This window comes from Vigna unguiculata, chromosome 9 (assembly GCF_037176805.1).
Source record: "Vigna unguiculata cultivar grain cowpea cultivar isolate G323 ecotype 2 chromosome 9, ASM3717680v1, whole genome shotgun sequence".
NCBI classification, from domain to species: Eukaryota; Viridiplantae; Streptophyta; class Magnoliopsida; order Fabales; family Fabaceae; genus Vigna; species Vigna unguiculata.
In genome coordinates this window covers 40,767,393-40,781,775 of record NC_140800.1, presented here as the reverse complement: position 1 = coordinate 40,781,775, position 14,383 = coordinate 40,767,393, and the positions used below count along the sequence as shown (strand labels likewise).

Genomic DNA, 14,383 nt, shown 5'->3' with positions numbered 1-14,383 from the left:
CATAAAAGTTGAAAAATACCTCATCTGATTTATTACCATAAAGAGAAGATTCTTCAAGCCGAATTACTTGTGACTTACTTGTCCAGAGAAGTTGGATTAATTTCCTTCGTGCTGCTATTTTACCAGCCAATAAATCCCAACCCATGGCCGCTACCAAAGGCTGAAGTAGTGGGAACAACTGGAGGACCTGTCACAAAAATTAGTACTTAAGCATTAGAGCTACACGAGTAGACTTATGTCGGAAGTTCACATAACAATTAACATAATATCAACTTTTATACAAAGGAACTTATCATAGAGTTAACAAAGATGGGTACATACACTGCTAGCTTCATCCAGCTGCTCCCTCTTCACAGCAGACAGAGAAGTATCCATAATACACTCAAGAACGTGTAGTCCAGAAACACGGGCATAATGATACATAGATGTCTTGCAGTGTCTAATTACGTCATGCAGGGGTAATGCTTTATCATCTGAATTCTTACCAGATTTTACTTCTTCTAGATATTTTTGAAGACGTACAAGAGGATGTGGAATGAAGTTCTCAGTTTGAACTCTATCAATTTCAATCTCTTCAGACAATAGCTCATCGTGAATGCTCTAAAGAAAAGCATTGCCATTGAATATAGTTAGACAAAATAAAGTTTCTTTCATATTAAATGGATAGGGGAGGGGGACTATATGTTGTAAACTCATTTCATCAACAGTAAGACACATAAACCCCATAATAATCTGACAGACTGAAGGAAGAGTGTTCAGGAATCAATTCCTCCAAGTTGGTTTCATGGAGAAAGAGGAAGAAAGCCGAAAAATGTATGCATGGTTCTCTGTAAAGGGGCCTTATTTAAAAGAAGTTGGAACAATTTAATAAATCATTAAAATGACTCTTTAAGGAGAAAAAGCATTCCCAGAATTTTCTGTTAGCCTGAAAAATGGTTTAGCCTGCTTTCTTTAACAAGAGGTGTTTCCAAATTATATGATTCTTATTACTTTTTGCTTTCTCTTTTATTAATGTTAGATATTGTTTAGATATTGTTTGATATTATTAAGATATTGTTAGATATTGTTAATCACAATATCAAACAATATCTTCTATTTACTCTATTTATTTTCAGTTACTCGTTTTAATTGTACCTCTCTCTATTATAAATAGATTACCCTATGTGTCGTTTATACCCAGGGAGATTAATCCCAATCCCTATTTTCTTTATTTTCAACATTGTTAGATATTATTAATCACAATATCAAACAATATCTTCTATTTACTCTATTTATTTTCAGTTACTCTTTTTAATTGTACCTCTTTCTATTATAAATAGATTATCCTATGTGTGGTTTATACACAAGGGAGATTAATCTCAATTCCTATTTTATTTATTTTCAACAATTAACAAGCGCTTGTGTGTCACTTTGACACTTCCTGAGAATACAATATGACAAAGAAATCTTATTCCACGCAAAGTATTCTACAAACTGAAGGCTTTGTTAAGATAATATCATCAAGAAAAAAAAAACAAAACAAAATCCTGTGGAGAAAGACGAGAGACTGACCTGCAACATTTGAACAATATCACTGCAATTTGACGAAATGGCTTCACTATAGATCTGTAGCAATTGATTACGCATGATAAGCCATGAGTCCCCAAACTTCTCACTTTTTGACAAGACAACCTTGAGGAGATCTTTCAAAACTATGCTACAAAAGAATTAGAAAACATGCAGGTATGAACATCTAGGGGAAAAAAATGTTGAAAGGGAACTTAAAAAACAAATACAATATAATTAATTAAGACAGAGGAAGATCCTTAACTACTTCAAGAACAAGTTATTACCTATTCTTATTTTACCTAAATAAAAATAAATATGAGAGAGCGTCCACCATAACTGAACATACAAGTAAGAATGAATTTAAAAAATGAGTGTATTATTTGCTTACTAATCTAGAAACAAAAAATACAAAATCTATACAGGCTTCCTGAACTTGATGAAACGTTCTATTTTAAAAGGTCAAATATGTTTTTAATCCCTAAACTTAGACACGAAATTGAAATTTTTGCCTGTCTCAAACTTTGATACATTTTAGTCTTCAAACTTTAAAAATGAATGGATATAGTTTTTTTAATCCAATGACATTAAATTTCTTTTACATAATAAATTGTGTTCCTCGAATGTATAAATGAGTTATATCTATTTATTTTTAAAATTTAAGGATCAAATTGAACAAGGACCAATTTTAATTTCATATAGAAGTTTAGAAACTAACGCTTGTTTTAAATACTATTCTATATCATAAGGGATTCACCTGGTGCTATGATACTTCTTTCACTACTGTTATTACAATAATATCAAAGGGGAAACTAATTTTTTCATTGAAGAATGGTCCAAATTCCCTAGGCAAAATGCATGCATCTACTTCAAACAGAAAAAACAGGGTCAACACTCTACACAAGAAAGACAACAAACCACACAGCTTGTTTGTGTTTGCAAAGGAAAAGATAGAGAGAGACATACCGGTACTCAGATTGCTCCTCGACTCCATAATCAAAATGCAGATAACGTATATGAGAAACGGCCCCTTCTGCATCACCCGATTCAAGACTGTCCCTCATAGCATTCAAATGAACAACCTGCACCGTTCTCTGTATCCCACGAATCACCCTAACATCCTCCTCTTCCAACTCTCCACTTCCCTCCCCCGAATCCTCACATTCCCAGTGCCTAATTTGCCTATGTATATTCCCACAGAGAGAGTCAAAAACACGCGCGTGATCCAAAATCAATTTCCTCATACTCACCAACTCTCCTTCTTCGATCACAGTAACACTCACAGTCCCATCAATTTCACCATCTCCGTCCACTCTCAACCACTTCGCTCCCAATTCCAAAAGTTTATCCAATACTCCTCTACAATTCCCCAACTCTCCATCACCCTCCGGCAGTACGTCTATCAAATCCTGAACTAACAACAGAAACTCGGCGCGCAAACGCAGCGTTTCAGAGTCAAAGTTCCACGCCGAGGATGCGTTGTCCAATTGCAGCAATTCCTGCGTGGATAAGAAGGTGAGGAGCGCGGGGGACGAACAGGAACTGGACCACGCAACATTAGGGACCCGACCCGATCGGGCAACGATGGTCTGAAGAATATCGCGGGCGAGGTCACGGTTTCGCGCCCGTAGGGCTAGGATAACACCGCGCAAGGGCTCGAATTGAGCGAGGTGGAGGTGGTTCGCGGCGAGGCGAGAGAGGATTTCTGTTTCTCTCCCCATTGCAATGCGATGATGCTTCCGATTTCACTGCATCAGGAACCGGTTGAATTTAAGGTGTGTGGGTTTATCGGTATGATTTCTTTTCTTGTTTGGTTTTGCTGGCCCAGAGATGAAGATGAATTGAATTGAAGGAGTTAGTGAAAGAGAGAGGGTTGTATTGGAACATGAAAGTGTGAGATATTCAAGAAATGGTGTTTTATTATGCAATTATTGGTGCTGTGATTTTTATATTTAGACAGTAAAATCATTTTAAATGGTTACATTTTTCAAACCAACATTATAATGTAGGAAATTAAAATTAACTATTATTATTATTATTAAATTTTAAAAATATATTTATAAAACTATTATTATTGTTTTTAAAATTGAAAAGTATATGTATAAAAATAAAAGTAACTATTTTTTATTAGAGGTACTGTAGAGTAATCATTAAATTAAAAAAAAAAAAACAGTTTTAAAATTTAAATATATAATAATAAGAAAGATAAAATTAATAATAAAATATTTACACTAAAAAAATTAAAAATGTTATAAAAAATAACTCTTTATTATAATAATAATAATAAATAAGTTAATTAAGTTTTCTTATAAAATAGAAGATATAATTTATATCATTAGATTAGAGGAATTTTGTACATAATCTTTTAATTAAAAAATTGTTAAGTTTAAAATATTGGTTAATTCGAAAAAAATATTAAATTTAAATAAAAGATTATTTAAAATATAAAATTAATAAAATTATTATTTTAATTTAAAAAATATATTTAAGTTGTTAAATTTAAAAACAAATATAGATTGAAAAAATCCTCTTTATATATAATTTTATATATAATCATAGATACATAAATTAAATGCTTTAATAATCAAATAGTGAAAATAAAGTCATGTGCACGTGAATTTGTTTTTTTAACCGATGATACGAGTTATTTATAATTAAAAAAAAAGTATTATTACAATTAGGTCAGTTTATATTTTAAAGTTTATATTTTAAGTTTATGAAAATTTTGATAATTTTTATTTGACTCCTTTATAAATTTTGTATAGTCAATTAAGTATTTAATAAATTTAAATTATTCTATCAAAACATCGCTGTTAACTTCTTTTTTAATGTTAATTTAGTGAAATTTAGTGATGTAGCTTTTAAGTGAATAACATTATTATTATTTTGACATGGTTTTTGTTGTCGTCATATATAATTTTATTATTTTTAAAATTTTATAACATAATTTTATAACTTATTTATAATTTTAAAATTTTATATCTTTATAATTTTATTGTTATATTATCATATTGTCAGATCGTTATATCGTTGTATCTTTGTATTATCATATTATTTTGATAGTCATATTATCATAGTTATATTATCATGGTCATATCATCTTGTATATATTTATATTGTTTATTGTTATATTGTTATATTTTTATATCATATATCGTTATATTGTTATATCACTATATGATCATATTGTGATATTGTCATACCGTTACATCGACATATATTGTTGTATCGTCATATTATTTTATTGGTAGTGTGTCATTATTATATCATCATATTGTTATATTGTCATATATTCATATTCTCATATTATTATATCGTCATATCTTCGTATCGTTATATACAAGGACAGTGACAAATCTTAGTATAGACAAATTGGGATCATGTGCCCCATCATTTTTTTATATATTTATATAATTTCTATACATTCATTGCTGAGGAAAAGTTTTTCTTTTTTTCTCATTCATTCTTTAATTTTACCTTTCAAGTTTTTTTAAATAAAAATAATTATTTTATTAATATTATATTTTAATTGATTATTTTTTTAATTTAACTATATTTCATTTGATTATTTTTTAAACTTAATCATTGTAAATGAAATTAATTATAGTAAGAAAATATTTATATTTAATTTTATAATTATAATAATAAGAATAATTATAATTTTATTAATTTTTATTATCATAAAAAAGTAAATATAATAGTTTACTAGTTTATATAAAAATGTTGGAATTACTCTTTTTGCTTGTATTTTATATTTTTTTTCAAAAATATCAATTTGGTCCTCTAACTTTTTTTAGTCTTAATTTTAATTTTTTGAAAAAATGATGCAGTTTTGTTATTTTTTCGTTAAATATCTTAAATCGGATAAAGGTTTTTTCATCAAAAACTGAGTTGTGAATAATGATAGTTTGATTTGTTGGTGTAATTGACATAATCTTATTGTTGATTTTGATAACAAATTATTGTTTCACTTAAAAAAAATTAACAAAAATATATCAAATTACATCAACAGGGATGACATATAAACTTTTGTTTGTGGGTATTGTTCGAACTCATCCCCATTTTGACGGAAAATTCTCACATTTATTGGGTTTGAATATCGATATGAAGAATTTCTGACTATTTCAACTGGGTATAGGGATGTACATATCCGCCTCATCCCTGCCAAAATACTCGTTCCTGTCATATCTCATCTTGTTTAAATTATTAAAATATTTATAGTCAATTAAGTAAACTTATATATATATATATATATATATATATATATATATATATATATATATATATATATACACACACATTTTATATATTTTTTCTAATTATTTGGTTTGCCATAAAATTCATTCGCATCTCCAATATATTTTACATCTTGTCTCTCCAATATATTTTTTATCTTATCAAAACATTTATGCAATTATATTTAAATGATGTATGTCAATTAAATACTGACTTATCTTTTATCTCCCACATTTTAATATATATGTTTTTTAATATTTTTATTTTACATGAAAACGTTTGACACTCTCAATTTAAGTGTTCAATAGTATAAATCTTTAATTTAGTAATTAATATAAAAAATTTATCTTTTTTACTCTATCATTATTAATTTTTCTTCTTTCTTTTGAATAAATAATTTGTTTTGCTAATTTTTTTTGTTATTTATCAACAATTGTCTATGTTAATATTTGAAAAGTCTTCTTATATATGTAAAGTATTTTTTATTTTATCAGATACTTAATTATATATATATATATATATATATATATGTTCATTTGTCTCATTTCATTTAACGGTCGTTCAAAATGTTTTCGAGACACACATTTTATCATTTTTTTAATATTTTTATTTGTTTTTTATTTGAATAGTGTAAGATACTATTTTGATATATTTTATATACTTATTTTTTATTTTTTAAATCATTATCATATTATGATTTTGTCACAATAATTGTATAAATAAACTTTATTTACTATAATATAAAATTTTAATGCAATTGTCCTATATTTTTTTATTATCATCCAACATATATTGAAATTCAAAAGATTAAATTCAAAAGATACAATATCCATGTTAATTTACTATTATTATTATTAATTTAATATTTGTTTTTTGTGTTATTTGAATCAAGTGATTTATTATAACTTGTATTAGTGTATTAAAAAAAATATTCATTAAAATTTTAAAAAATCAAGTAAACAAACATTTAACATGTATTTTAACCTTAATATTTGTTTTCCTTATATATATATATATATATATATATATATATATTTAAGAAAAAAAAATTATCAACTAGAATTCATTAACGTTTGCAAATTTAATAGATATTTTGGTTCTCATAAAATTTTATTTGATATTTTAATTTAAAATGTATAAAATTATAATATAATTATAATATAATTTTTTTTAATATTTGATATCAAAAAAATAACCTTCACCTTAATATTATAATATTATACTTCCTTTGTAGTAATTTTTATTATTTTATAAAATTTAATTATTTAATATTGAAACAGTAACAAAATGGATATGAGTATATATTCCTTATTTGATAGGAATGATGATGAGACAAAAATTTAATACACATTGAATTTAAGTATTTGAATGAGGATGAATTTTGTTTTTTTGTTAATAAAGATGAGTATAAGATAGCCAATCTCGTCCCATTCCATCCCGTTACTATCTCTATTTTGTAAGAAAAGGCGAGGACACATAAAGTATCTTAACCTAATCTACCTATATAGTCCACAGTTTGTGTTGGCCAACATCGAAGTGGGAAGGGTTGACATGCATAATTTGTATTATATGATTTTTTAAAAAAATGTTTTCATAATTCAGTATCCTCTTATACAAATATTGTGTATATTTATCTCTAAATAAGTTTGTTTTTTTTGATGATCTTGAATTAGTTGTAAATTCCATTTGAAATTTAGTTTCTGATGTTAGTTTTATTCATATACATATTTTATAAAATTTATAACAATTTGTAAAATTATTATTTATTTTATTGAATAAATTTATAAAGTTTATTATTTGTACTAATTTAATTAAATGAAAATAAAGTTATTAAAATATTGTATCCTAATATTCTAAAATAAGAAGTTAGTTTATACTTTACATGTTATAATTATGTTATAATTGAGAGAATAAATTACAAAAAAAAAATTATGTATATGTTGATCAAATATTATGTAAGACAGGTAAGAAAAATAAATTGGTATTTCTTTTGTAGGGTGAGATGACCCCAGATGTAGATAAGTGGGTTGTGACAACATGTATTGTCATTCCTACTTTTTTTTTTTTTTTTTCTTTCTACACATATCTTTTGTGTGTTAATATAAATTGATATCATTGTTTATATAAAATAACTTTTAAATAAATAACTAGGTCGTTATGTTTTTTACACATAATCAGTTACGATCATTAAGGGATTATTCCACGTCAACATTAACAATATAAAAGTAATAAAACGCACATATTTTACATTAATCACAATATTATATCATATTAATTATAAAAATTCATATTATTAGCAAATTAATAAGAGAGAATAATAATCATATAACTTTATTGGCAAAAATATTAAAATGACACATACTAAGCAAAATATTAAATATTAATTAAATATTTATTAGATTAAATTTATTTTAATAGAACTTAATTAAAAATATGAAAATTCGTGATCAAGTTAAACTTATAAAAAATAAGTTGACATATGAGGATAAAAATGAATAGATTTTGATTAATGTAAAATGTAGATGTAACATGGAATTCAATACCTCAATTAAATAAATTCTTCACCTTTTTTCAATTTTATATAGCACCAAACTTTCAAATTATATCTAAATTTCTAATATAAATTTTTAACTGAATCAAAAATAAGATATTATTGTTGCTATTATAGTAGATTTTCAAATATTATTGCGAAGAAAAATACTTTATAATAATGATAATATAAAATACTTTATAATATAAAATAACAAACCAGATAACACTGTCACAAAATATTAGCACAAAAAATAGTAAAATATGATTTTATATGTTCCCCTACCTATAGTAATAATTGTTACAAACTTTAATTAATTTACAAATTGAAATAAATTTATGTCAAGATTAGTACAAAAATGTGCAATAGTAGTAGTTACTATTACTTTGGCAATCAATACTGTGAACATATTGCTGGGATTAAACTGTGCGTTTAATGAACCGCGAGGGAATCCAATTTTGAAGGCGCCATTCTGAAAAAATTAACCCTAGAAACTACAAAATACAGAAGAGTGTGTTATGTTATGTTAAACTTTCCAGTGGTAAAAAGTGAAACTATATTTGAGCGGGAAACTACAATGTGTTCTTTGATATCTTACACATCACAATATTAGTGTTTTAATTTTTCATATTGATCATTTGTTGGTGGTTCTAATTGAGACGGCAAAGTTACCGAGAAACCATGCAGGCAGCAGAAGAAGGTGGTGACAATAAGCAAGGTTTTGAGGAGAGCGATTTGGAGATAGAAATATCGAAGCTGCGCGGGAGATGGGAACTCGCGTCCGTTCTGAATTTTTTGGAGGTAAGAGATCTGTAATTTATTTTCCTTTTGAATGGCGTTTTGAGACAGGTGTGAAATTGTTTCAGTAGGTCGCAAATTGCGTAAAGGATTGTATATTCTTTATTTTTTCAGTAGAGTGACTAATGTTTATGCCTATTCTTATGTACTTGCTATCTTGTTATCTGTTTAGGTGTTTAATCCCGTACTTGGAAAAAATTTGAAGCTTTCTGCTGAGGATATTGAGATTGGGCTTGTTAAGCCTGACGCTTCGCTTGCTCACCTTCATATTGAGCTTTTGAAGGTACTTTATTGTCCGTGGGTTGTTGAAAGTTCTATTTTTGTGTGTGGAAAAGAAAAACATTTTTTTTCCAGAATATTATTAATTGATGTGTGGATGCATGAGATTGATAGTGGTAGTAATAGAGAGGTTTTGTACAAATGTAGAAATGTTGCAATTTTGGTAATTTTTGTGTTTCTAGATTGAGTTCTTGCATGTAGAATGGCTGGAGGATTGTTTGTGTTTTTCCATGTCCTTGTGTGTGGTTTCTGGTATGGGTAAGAAGTGTTAGACGGTGATAATTACTTGGTTGATGTGATTGTATGGCAATAATACGAGTTGAACTTGTTCAATGCTCCAATTTATTAGTTTTTACTTCAAATGAAGTGTTTCATTGGATTTTAATATTAATTTTAGATCCACTGGTCAAATACTCCAAGTCCAATAGAGACACAGGAGAGTGGACAATTTTTGGTTGCCTGAATATTGTAAAGATAGCCCCAAATATGCAATGGGGTGCATTTTGTCATGAAAGTTGAATATACTAATTCTGTAAATTGGTTTACTCCCTCAAATCAATCATATTATTATATTCTTCACATGGATTTTATTTTTCTGTCGATGCCTTCCTATCCTATCATTATTTTTGTTGTGGATTTAGCATAGATTGTGTTCCTGCCAGGGAATGCCACCTGTGAGTAAAACAATGGAGGATTCTGACAAATGGGTGACTGCACTCTGTAAGAAACTTACTATGTGGTGGCCATGGGTAAATCACTAACACTGTGTTTGACTTTGCTTTATCTATTTTCTTAATTTCTGACTGAATATACTTGCATGTGTTACAGGTTGCTGAGGGTGAGATTCCACTTGTACCATCAAAAGGGTACTGAGATACACCGATCATGTTTGATTGTTACTGATTGCAATGATTTTTTTTTTTTTTAATAAAACTATTGTCATCAATGCCTGTGCAGGCAGGAGATATCCAAGTACAAGGAAATTGATCCATCAGATCGCTTACTACTGCTAAAAGCGCTTTGCGAAGTTAGAGCTGATGTATTATCATCTCCTGATTGGTTTCTTTATATTTTTGTTTATTTAATATATAAACATATGAATACTTTTGCATTCTCATGACTTCATAATCCTCGTAGACTATTTTGCTGATATCATCTTTGATTATTCCACCCTTTTCTTATTTAATCCCTTTTGCTGTTTTAATTTTGTCTGATATAAATTATTTTGCTTGGTTGTTTGTTTATATTCAGCAACATGATGCAGTGTTATACATAAATAAAGCTTTAAAAGAAGGAACTCAAATCTCATCTTTTCGCAAAGAAGCCTTAGGAAGAGATAGAACTGGCACATCTTACTGGTACTTTTTCCTTATCAAGTATGATCCAATCTTTAAGATTCCCAAAACCTTAAAATTGTCATTGCTAATGTGTCTATTTTTGTCATAGGTACGATGCAACTTCAAAAGGTCAGAGTCACAGATTGTACAGGGAAGTTATTAAATCAGACTCAATTCCAAAAGATGAGGGTAATAGGCGTTTATCACTCCCCACCATTCAGTGGGAAACCCTTGCTTCCAATCTTGAAGAATTTTCAGAAGCAGCTGTGAGATGAATTTATCCACCTTTTGCCATGCTTTTCCCCATGGATTCGAAACCTTTATTAACTTAATCTTTAAATGTTAATTGCAGGAAAAACTCTCGCTCAGCAAGTCTGCCGTGGAAGTTTCTGTCAGTACAAAGCTTCAGAGCGATGCTATTCCTGCTCTTGAAAAGCTTCGGGAGGTATGGACATCCTTTTTGTTTAGTGTTTGATAGGTGGACATTCACTCTACAGAACATCACATCACATCTTCGGTTGTGATATTGATGTATGAGAATATTTCCTTTAATTTGTGCAGAAGAAAGCAAAAGCAATAAAGAGAAAGCAGAGACAGGATATGCTGTTAAAGGATGTTCAGAACTCCTACTGTTCTGGAAATACACGTGCCTGTCGCACTCGAAGACCTATTTGTTATACATTTGGTAAGTATGTGTTAAATGTTCAATTACACCGCATCAGCATCTTGCAATCTGACACCTACTAATTCTGATGCACTTGACAATTGTTATCCTGCATGTTAATGAATTTGCCTGTCTTGTGCATTGCTTTGTAGTTTGTTTATGTATTGCATGCTTGGTTAGTGAGGATGGGTCTTGTTCACTGAGCAGGAGAGGATGTTTGTACACTTGTGAATGTCCTAACATTTCATAATATTATGCATAGAACTTGAATTCTTACTTTTCACTGTTTGGAATTCCTATAAATTATTTATCTAAACTTTCTCTGATCGAATGAACCCAATCTTAGTTTCACCAGTTTTGTGTACTTTATTTTAGTTTCTCTTCGGGAGTGATGATGGTGTTCACATGAAACAGTTAAGGCTCGTTCAGGGTGATTGCAGGTTTTTTATTTTCGAATGCAATTTTCAATATAAACTCATTTGGTAAACGTGGAGTTGTAATGGTTTTTAGCTAAATTCCAACACACTTCTACGTTCATTTTCAAAACTGAGAAAAACATATTTGAGATTTTGGTTCAGATTTTAAGATTCTCTTGCTACATTTGACAATTTTTTTTGTTACTATTGGAAATTATCTTTCTCACCTTTATTCTCAATTATAAGATTGCTGTATGTATTGTATCGTCACCATTGATATAACAACTGTTTTTAATGTGACAGAATTTTGAAATTAATATATTTTTGAAACTAAAAGTTAGAAAAAGCTATTTGTTAAAACATGCCTTAAACTAGACTAGTTTTTAAAAACTAAAACATGCTTAGATTTAAAAATCTTTGAAACTTAAACTATCTAGAATAAGATTTTAAATTATTTAAAAATCAATCCTCATCTCTGATATTTCAATCTTATAATTGAGTTTCTAATTTTATCTTGACCCCTACTTTTTCCCCATTGCTGTCAATTCAAACGTGTTTGTGAATTAGATTGAGTGAATCGTTAATGGCAAAATTCATAATATGACAAGTATTCACGAGTTTTTTTTTAATGCTTCTAACATTATCAAGCGACTATAAGTTCGTTTTGATTCTTTCCTTTGCCAGCTTCTCTATGGTATCAATTTAAAGTTCAGATATTGATTAGTTCTGTTTGGGTATATCGCAGAAGCTTATGATCGAACAATGAGGGAGGCAATACAGCTGACAAAGTATGTTTTACATCATATTCTCTACCTTGTCATCAATGTTCTATTTGCTTTTAGGATTATCCCTGCTGAATAGGAATAACTTTTTCAACTATTAAATGAAACGAAAAAAAGGAGCGAAGTAAAACTTTTCTTTCAACTTATACTCTTTTACATCATTGCTTTGTCACACATGCTCACTCGATGAACTGGAAGTGATGGAGAACAACTTGTTTTGACTTCGGTTAAAGCAAAACATGCTAATATGTAATTGTTGTTTCAATTTTCTAGATGTGTTTGTCTCCATCTGACTCTGGTTGTATAATTTTTAATATTCAGTAAAAGGAAAACATCTCATGTTGCTGACCAAGACAAAACCAGACAATCAGAAGATCAATCCAACACAAAAGATGTTTCAACAGGCAGTGATTCTGAGCAGGATATCGTGCAAGTATCTGATGATGATGATGATGATGGTTATGATGTTGAGAATCATGGTAGCAGCGAGGAGGAGAATTGTGTTGATGGAGAGTTAGTGAACTCAGAAGCTCCCTCAAGCCATGCAGTTTCTTATCCCAAGGGGGTTCGCTGCAGCAAGAGGCTAGCTGGAGTTCCTAGCCATGCTATTTTAGAAAGCAGAGGCTTAACTACAAAGCAAACATTGAGACAGAGACCCACTCGCAATTCTGCATTAGAATCTATAATGGTATTGGATTCAGAGAACGAGTCACATGAAGGGAAGACAGATTTGTCCGAGTCTATTTAGGGCTGGCATGAACCTGCATTTTGACTAAAGCATATGTCACCAAATTTTGGGGGATTTGAAGAGCCATAATTTTTTGAAGGATTAAATTTTTTGCTTCTCCGATATTTGGTCTCTTTGATAAGATCCTAGAAATTTCTTGAGTATTTGAGTATATAATATTTAGTTATGGCTAGAGAATCTATATGCAGTTTAGTTTGATGTATGCGCACTGTAGGTCATCATGAATCTAAGAAAACAAGGGCAGCCACCTCTGCATGATTCACAGGATTTAAATGCCACAATAAAAACATTTCCCTTTTATTTTAGAAAGAAATATAAATTAAATAAAATTTGGGGAATAAATTAAATATACTCTTACATCAAAATTAAATAAATTACATTTTGAAAACAATTTTTTAAATAATTTTGAAAAATTATTTTCAAAATGTATTTGATGTAAAATGTATTTGATGTAAGAGTATTCTTGAAAATTTATTCCAGAAAGCATTATAGGCATTCTGAAATTTTGATTATGAAAATCTGATTTAAAGGATTTTGTTCTGAAAGTTTTATTTCAAAAATCTTATTTTGAAAATCCCATAAACCGGTTCAGGATTTTTTTTTAATATATTTTCTAGAAGCCACTTTTTCAGATAATAAAATGGTTATTTTGAAAATTTGTGAGGAAGAGCTGGAATTGAGGGAAGTAAAAGTCTGATGAATAAGAGTTGTTGCCAGCAATTACAAGTTAAAAAAATTACTTTTGAAGAAGTTGCCATACGTGGTACCTCGACATCATGATCATTTTCATATGGATTTGGAATGTGGAGTTAACTACAACGTTGATTTTATAGAATTTAACAGGTTAGTAAAATGAAATTGGTAGTAAAACAAAACGAATAAATAAGAACATTTCCACAGGAAACATCAACGGAGATTAATATTTAGTTGTACTCATTTTTTCTTTCATAAATATTGCTTAAGCTCTTTAAAACTATGTTAAATTTGTTTTCGATATAAACTTGAATATAAAATTGAAATTAGTTTCAATTTCAAATTTTGATACAAT

General features: G+C 28.6%; 2 protein-coding genes across 7 annotated transcripts in view; one reads left to right on the top strand and one right to left on the bottom strand.

Moving 5' to 3' along the window:
- Window positions 1-3,433, bottom strand: part of LOC114163864 (zinc finger FYVE domain protein) — a 36,554-nt gene extending 33,121 nt beyond the window's left edge. For 2 of the 5 annotated variants that reach the window (XM_028048228.2, XM_028048229.2), the window contains exons 1-4: window positions 2,512-3,433; window positions 1,552-1,696; window positions 322-600; window positions 20-187 (exon numbers count right to left, since the gene is read on the bottom strand). In XM_028048228.2, the coding sequence (XP_027904029.1) occupies window positions 20-187; window positions 322-600; window positions 1,552-1,696; window positions 2,512-3,266 (1,347 nt within the window). In that variant the 5' untranslated portion in view covers window positions 3,267-3,433. Of the gene's footprint in view, window positions 1-19; window positions 188-321; window positions 601-1,551; window positions 1,697-2,511 lie in introns of those variants that run through there. The other 3 variants (XM_028048230.1, XM_028048231.1, XM_028048232.1) reach the window with 3 other exon arrangements.
- A 5,312-nt stretch (window positions 3,434-8,745) lies between these two features.
- LOC114162767 (DDT domain-containing protein DDR4) lies at window positions 8,746-13,516 on the top strand. 2 transcript variants are annotated; one of them, XM_028046742.2, is made up of 11 exons: window positions 8,746-9,112; window positions 9,282-9,392; window positions 10,051-10,137; window positions 10,217-10,254; window positions 10,346-10,427; window positions 10,640-10,746; window positions 10,835-10,991; window positions 11,078-11,170; window positions 11,287-11,410; window positions 12,551-12,593; window positions 12,909-13,516. In XM_028046742.2, exons 1-11 carry the CDS (start codon window positions 8,993-8,995, stop codon window positions 13,333-13,335), a joined length of 1,389 nt encoding a protein of 462 aa, XP_027902543.1. In that variant the 5' UTR covers window positions 8,746-8,992; the 3' UTR covers window positions 13,336-13,516. The 2 variants fall into 2 exon arrangements, with proteins under 2 accessions (XP_027902543.1, XP_027902542.1); XM_028046741.2 differs by having other exon boundaries at window positions 8,835-9,112; window positions 10,030-10,137.
- The last annotated feature ends 867 nt before the right edge of the window (window positions 13,517-14,383 follow it).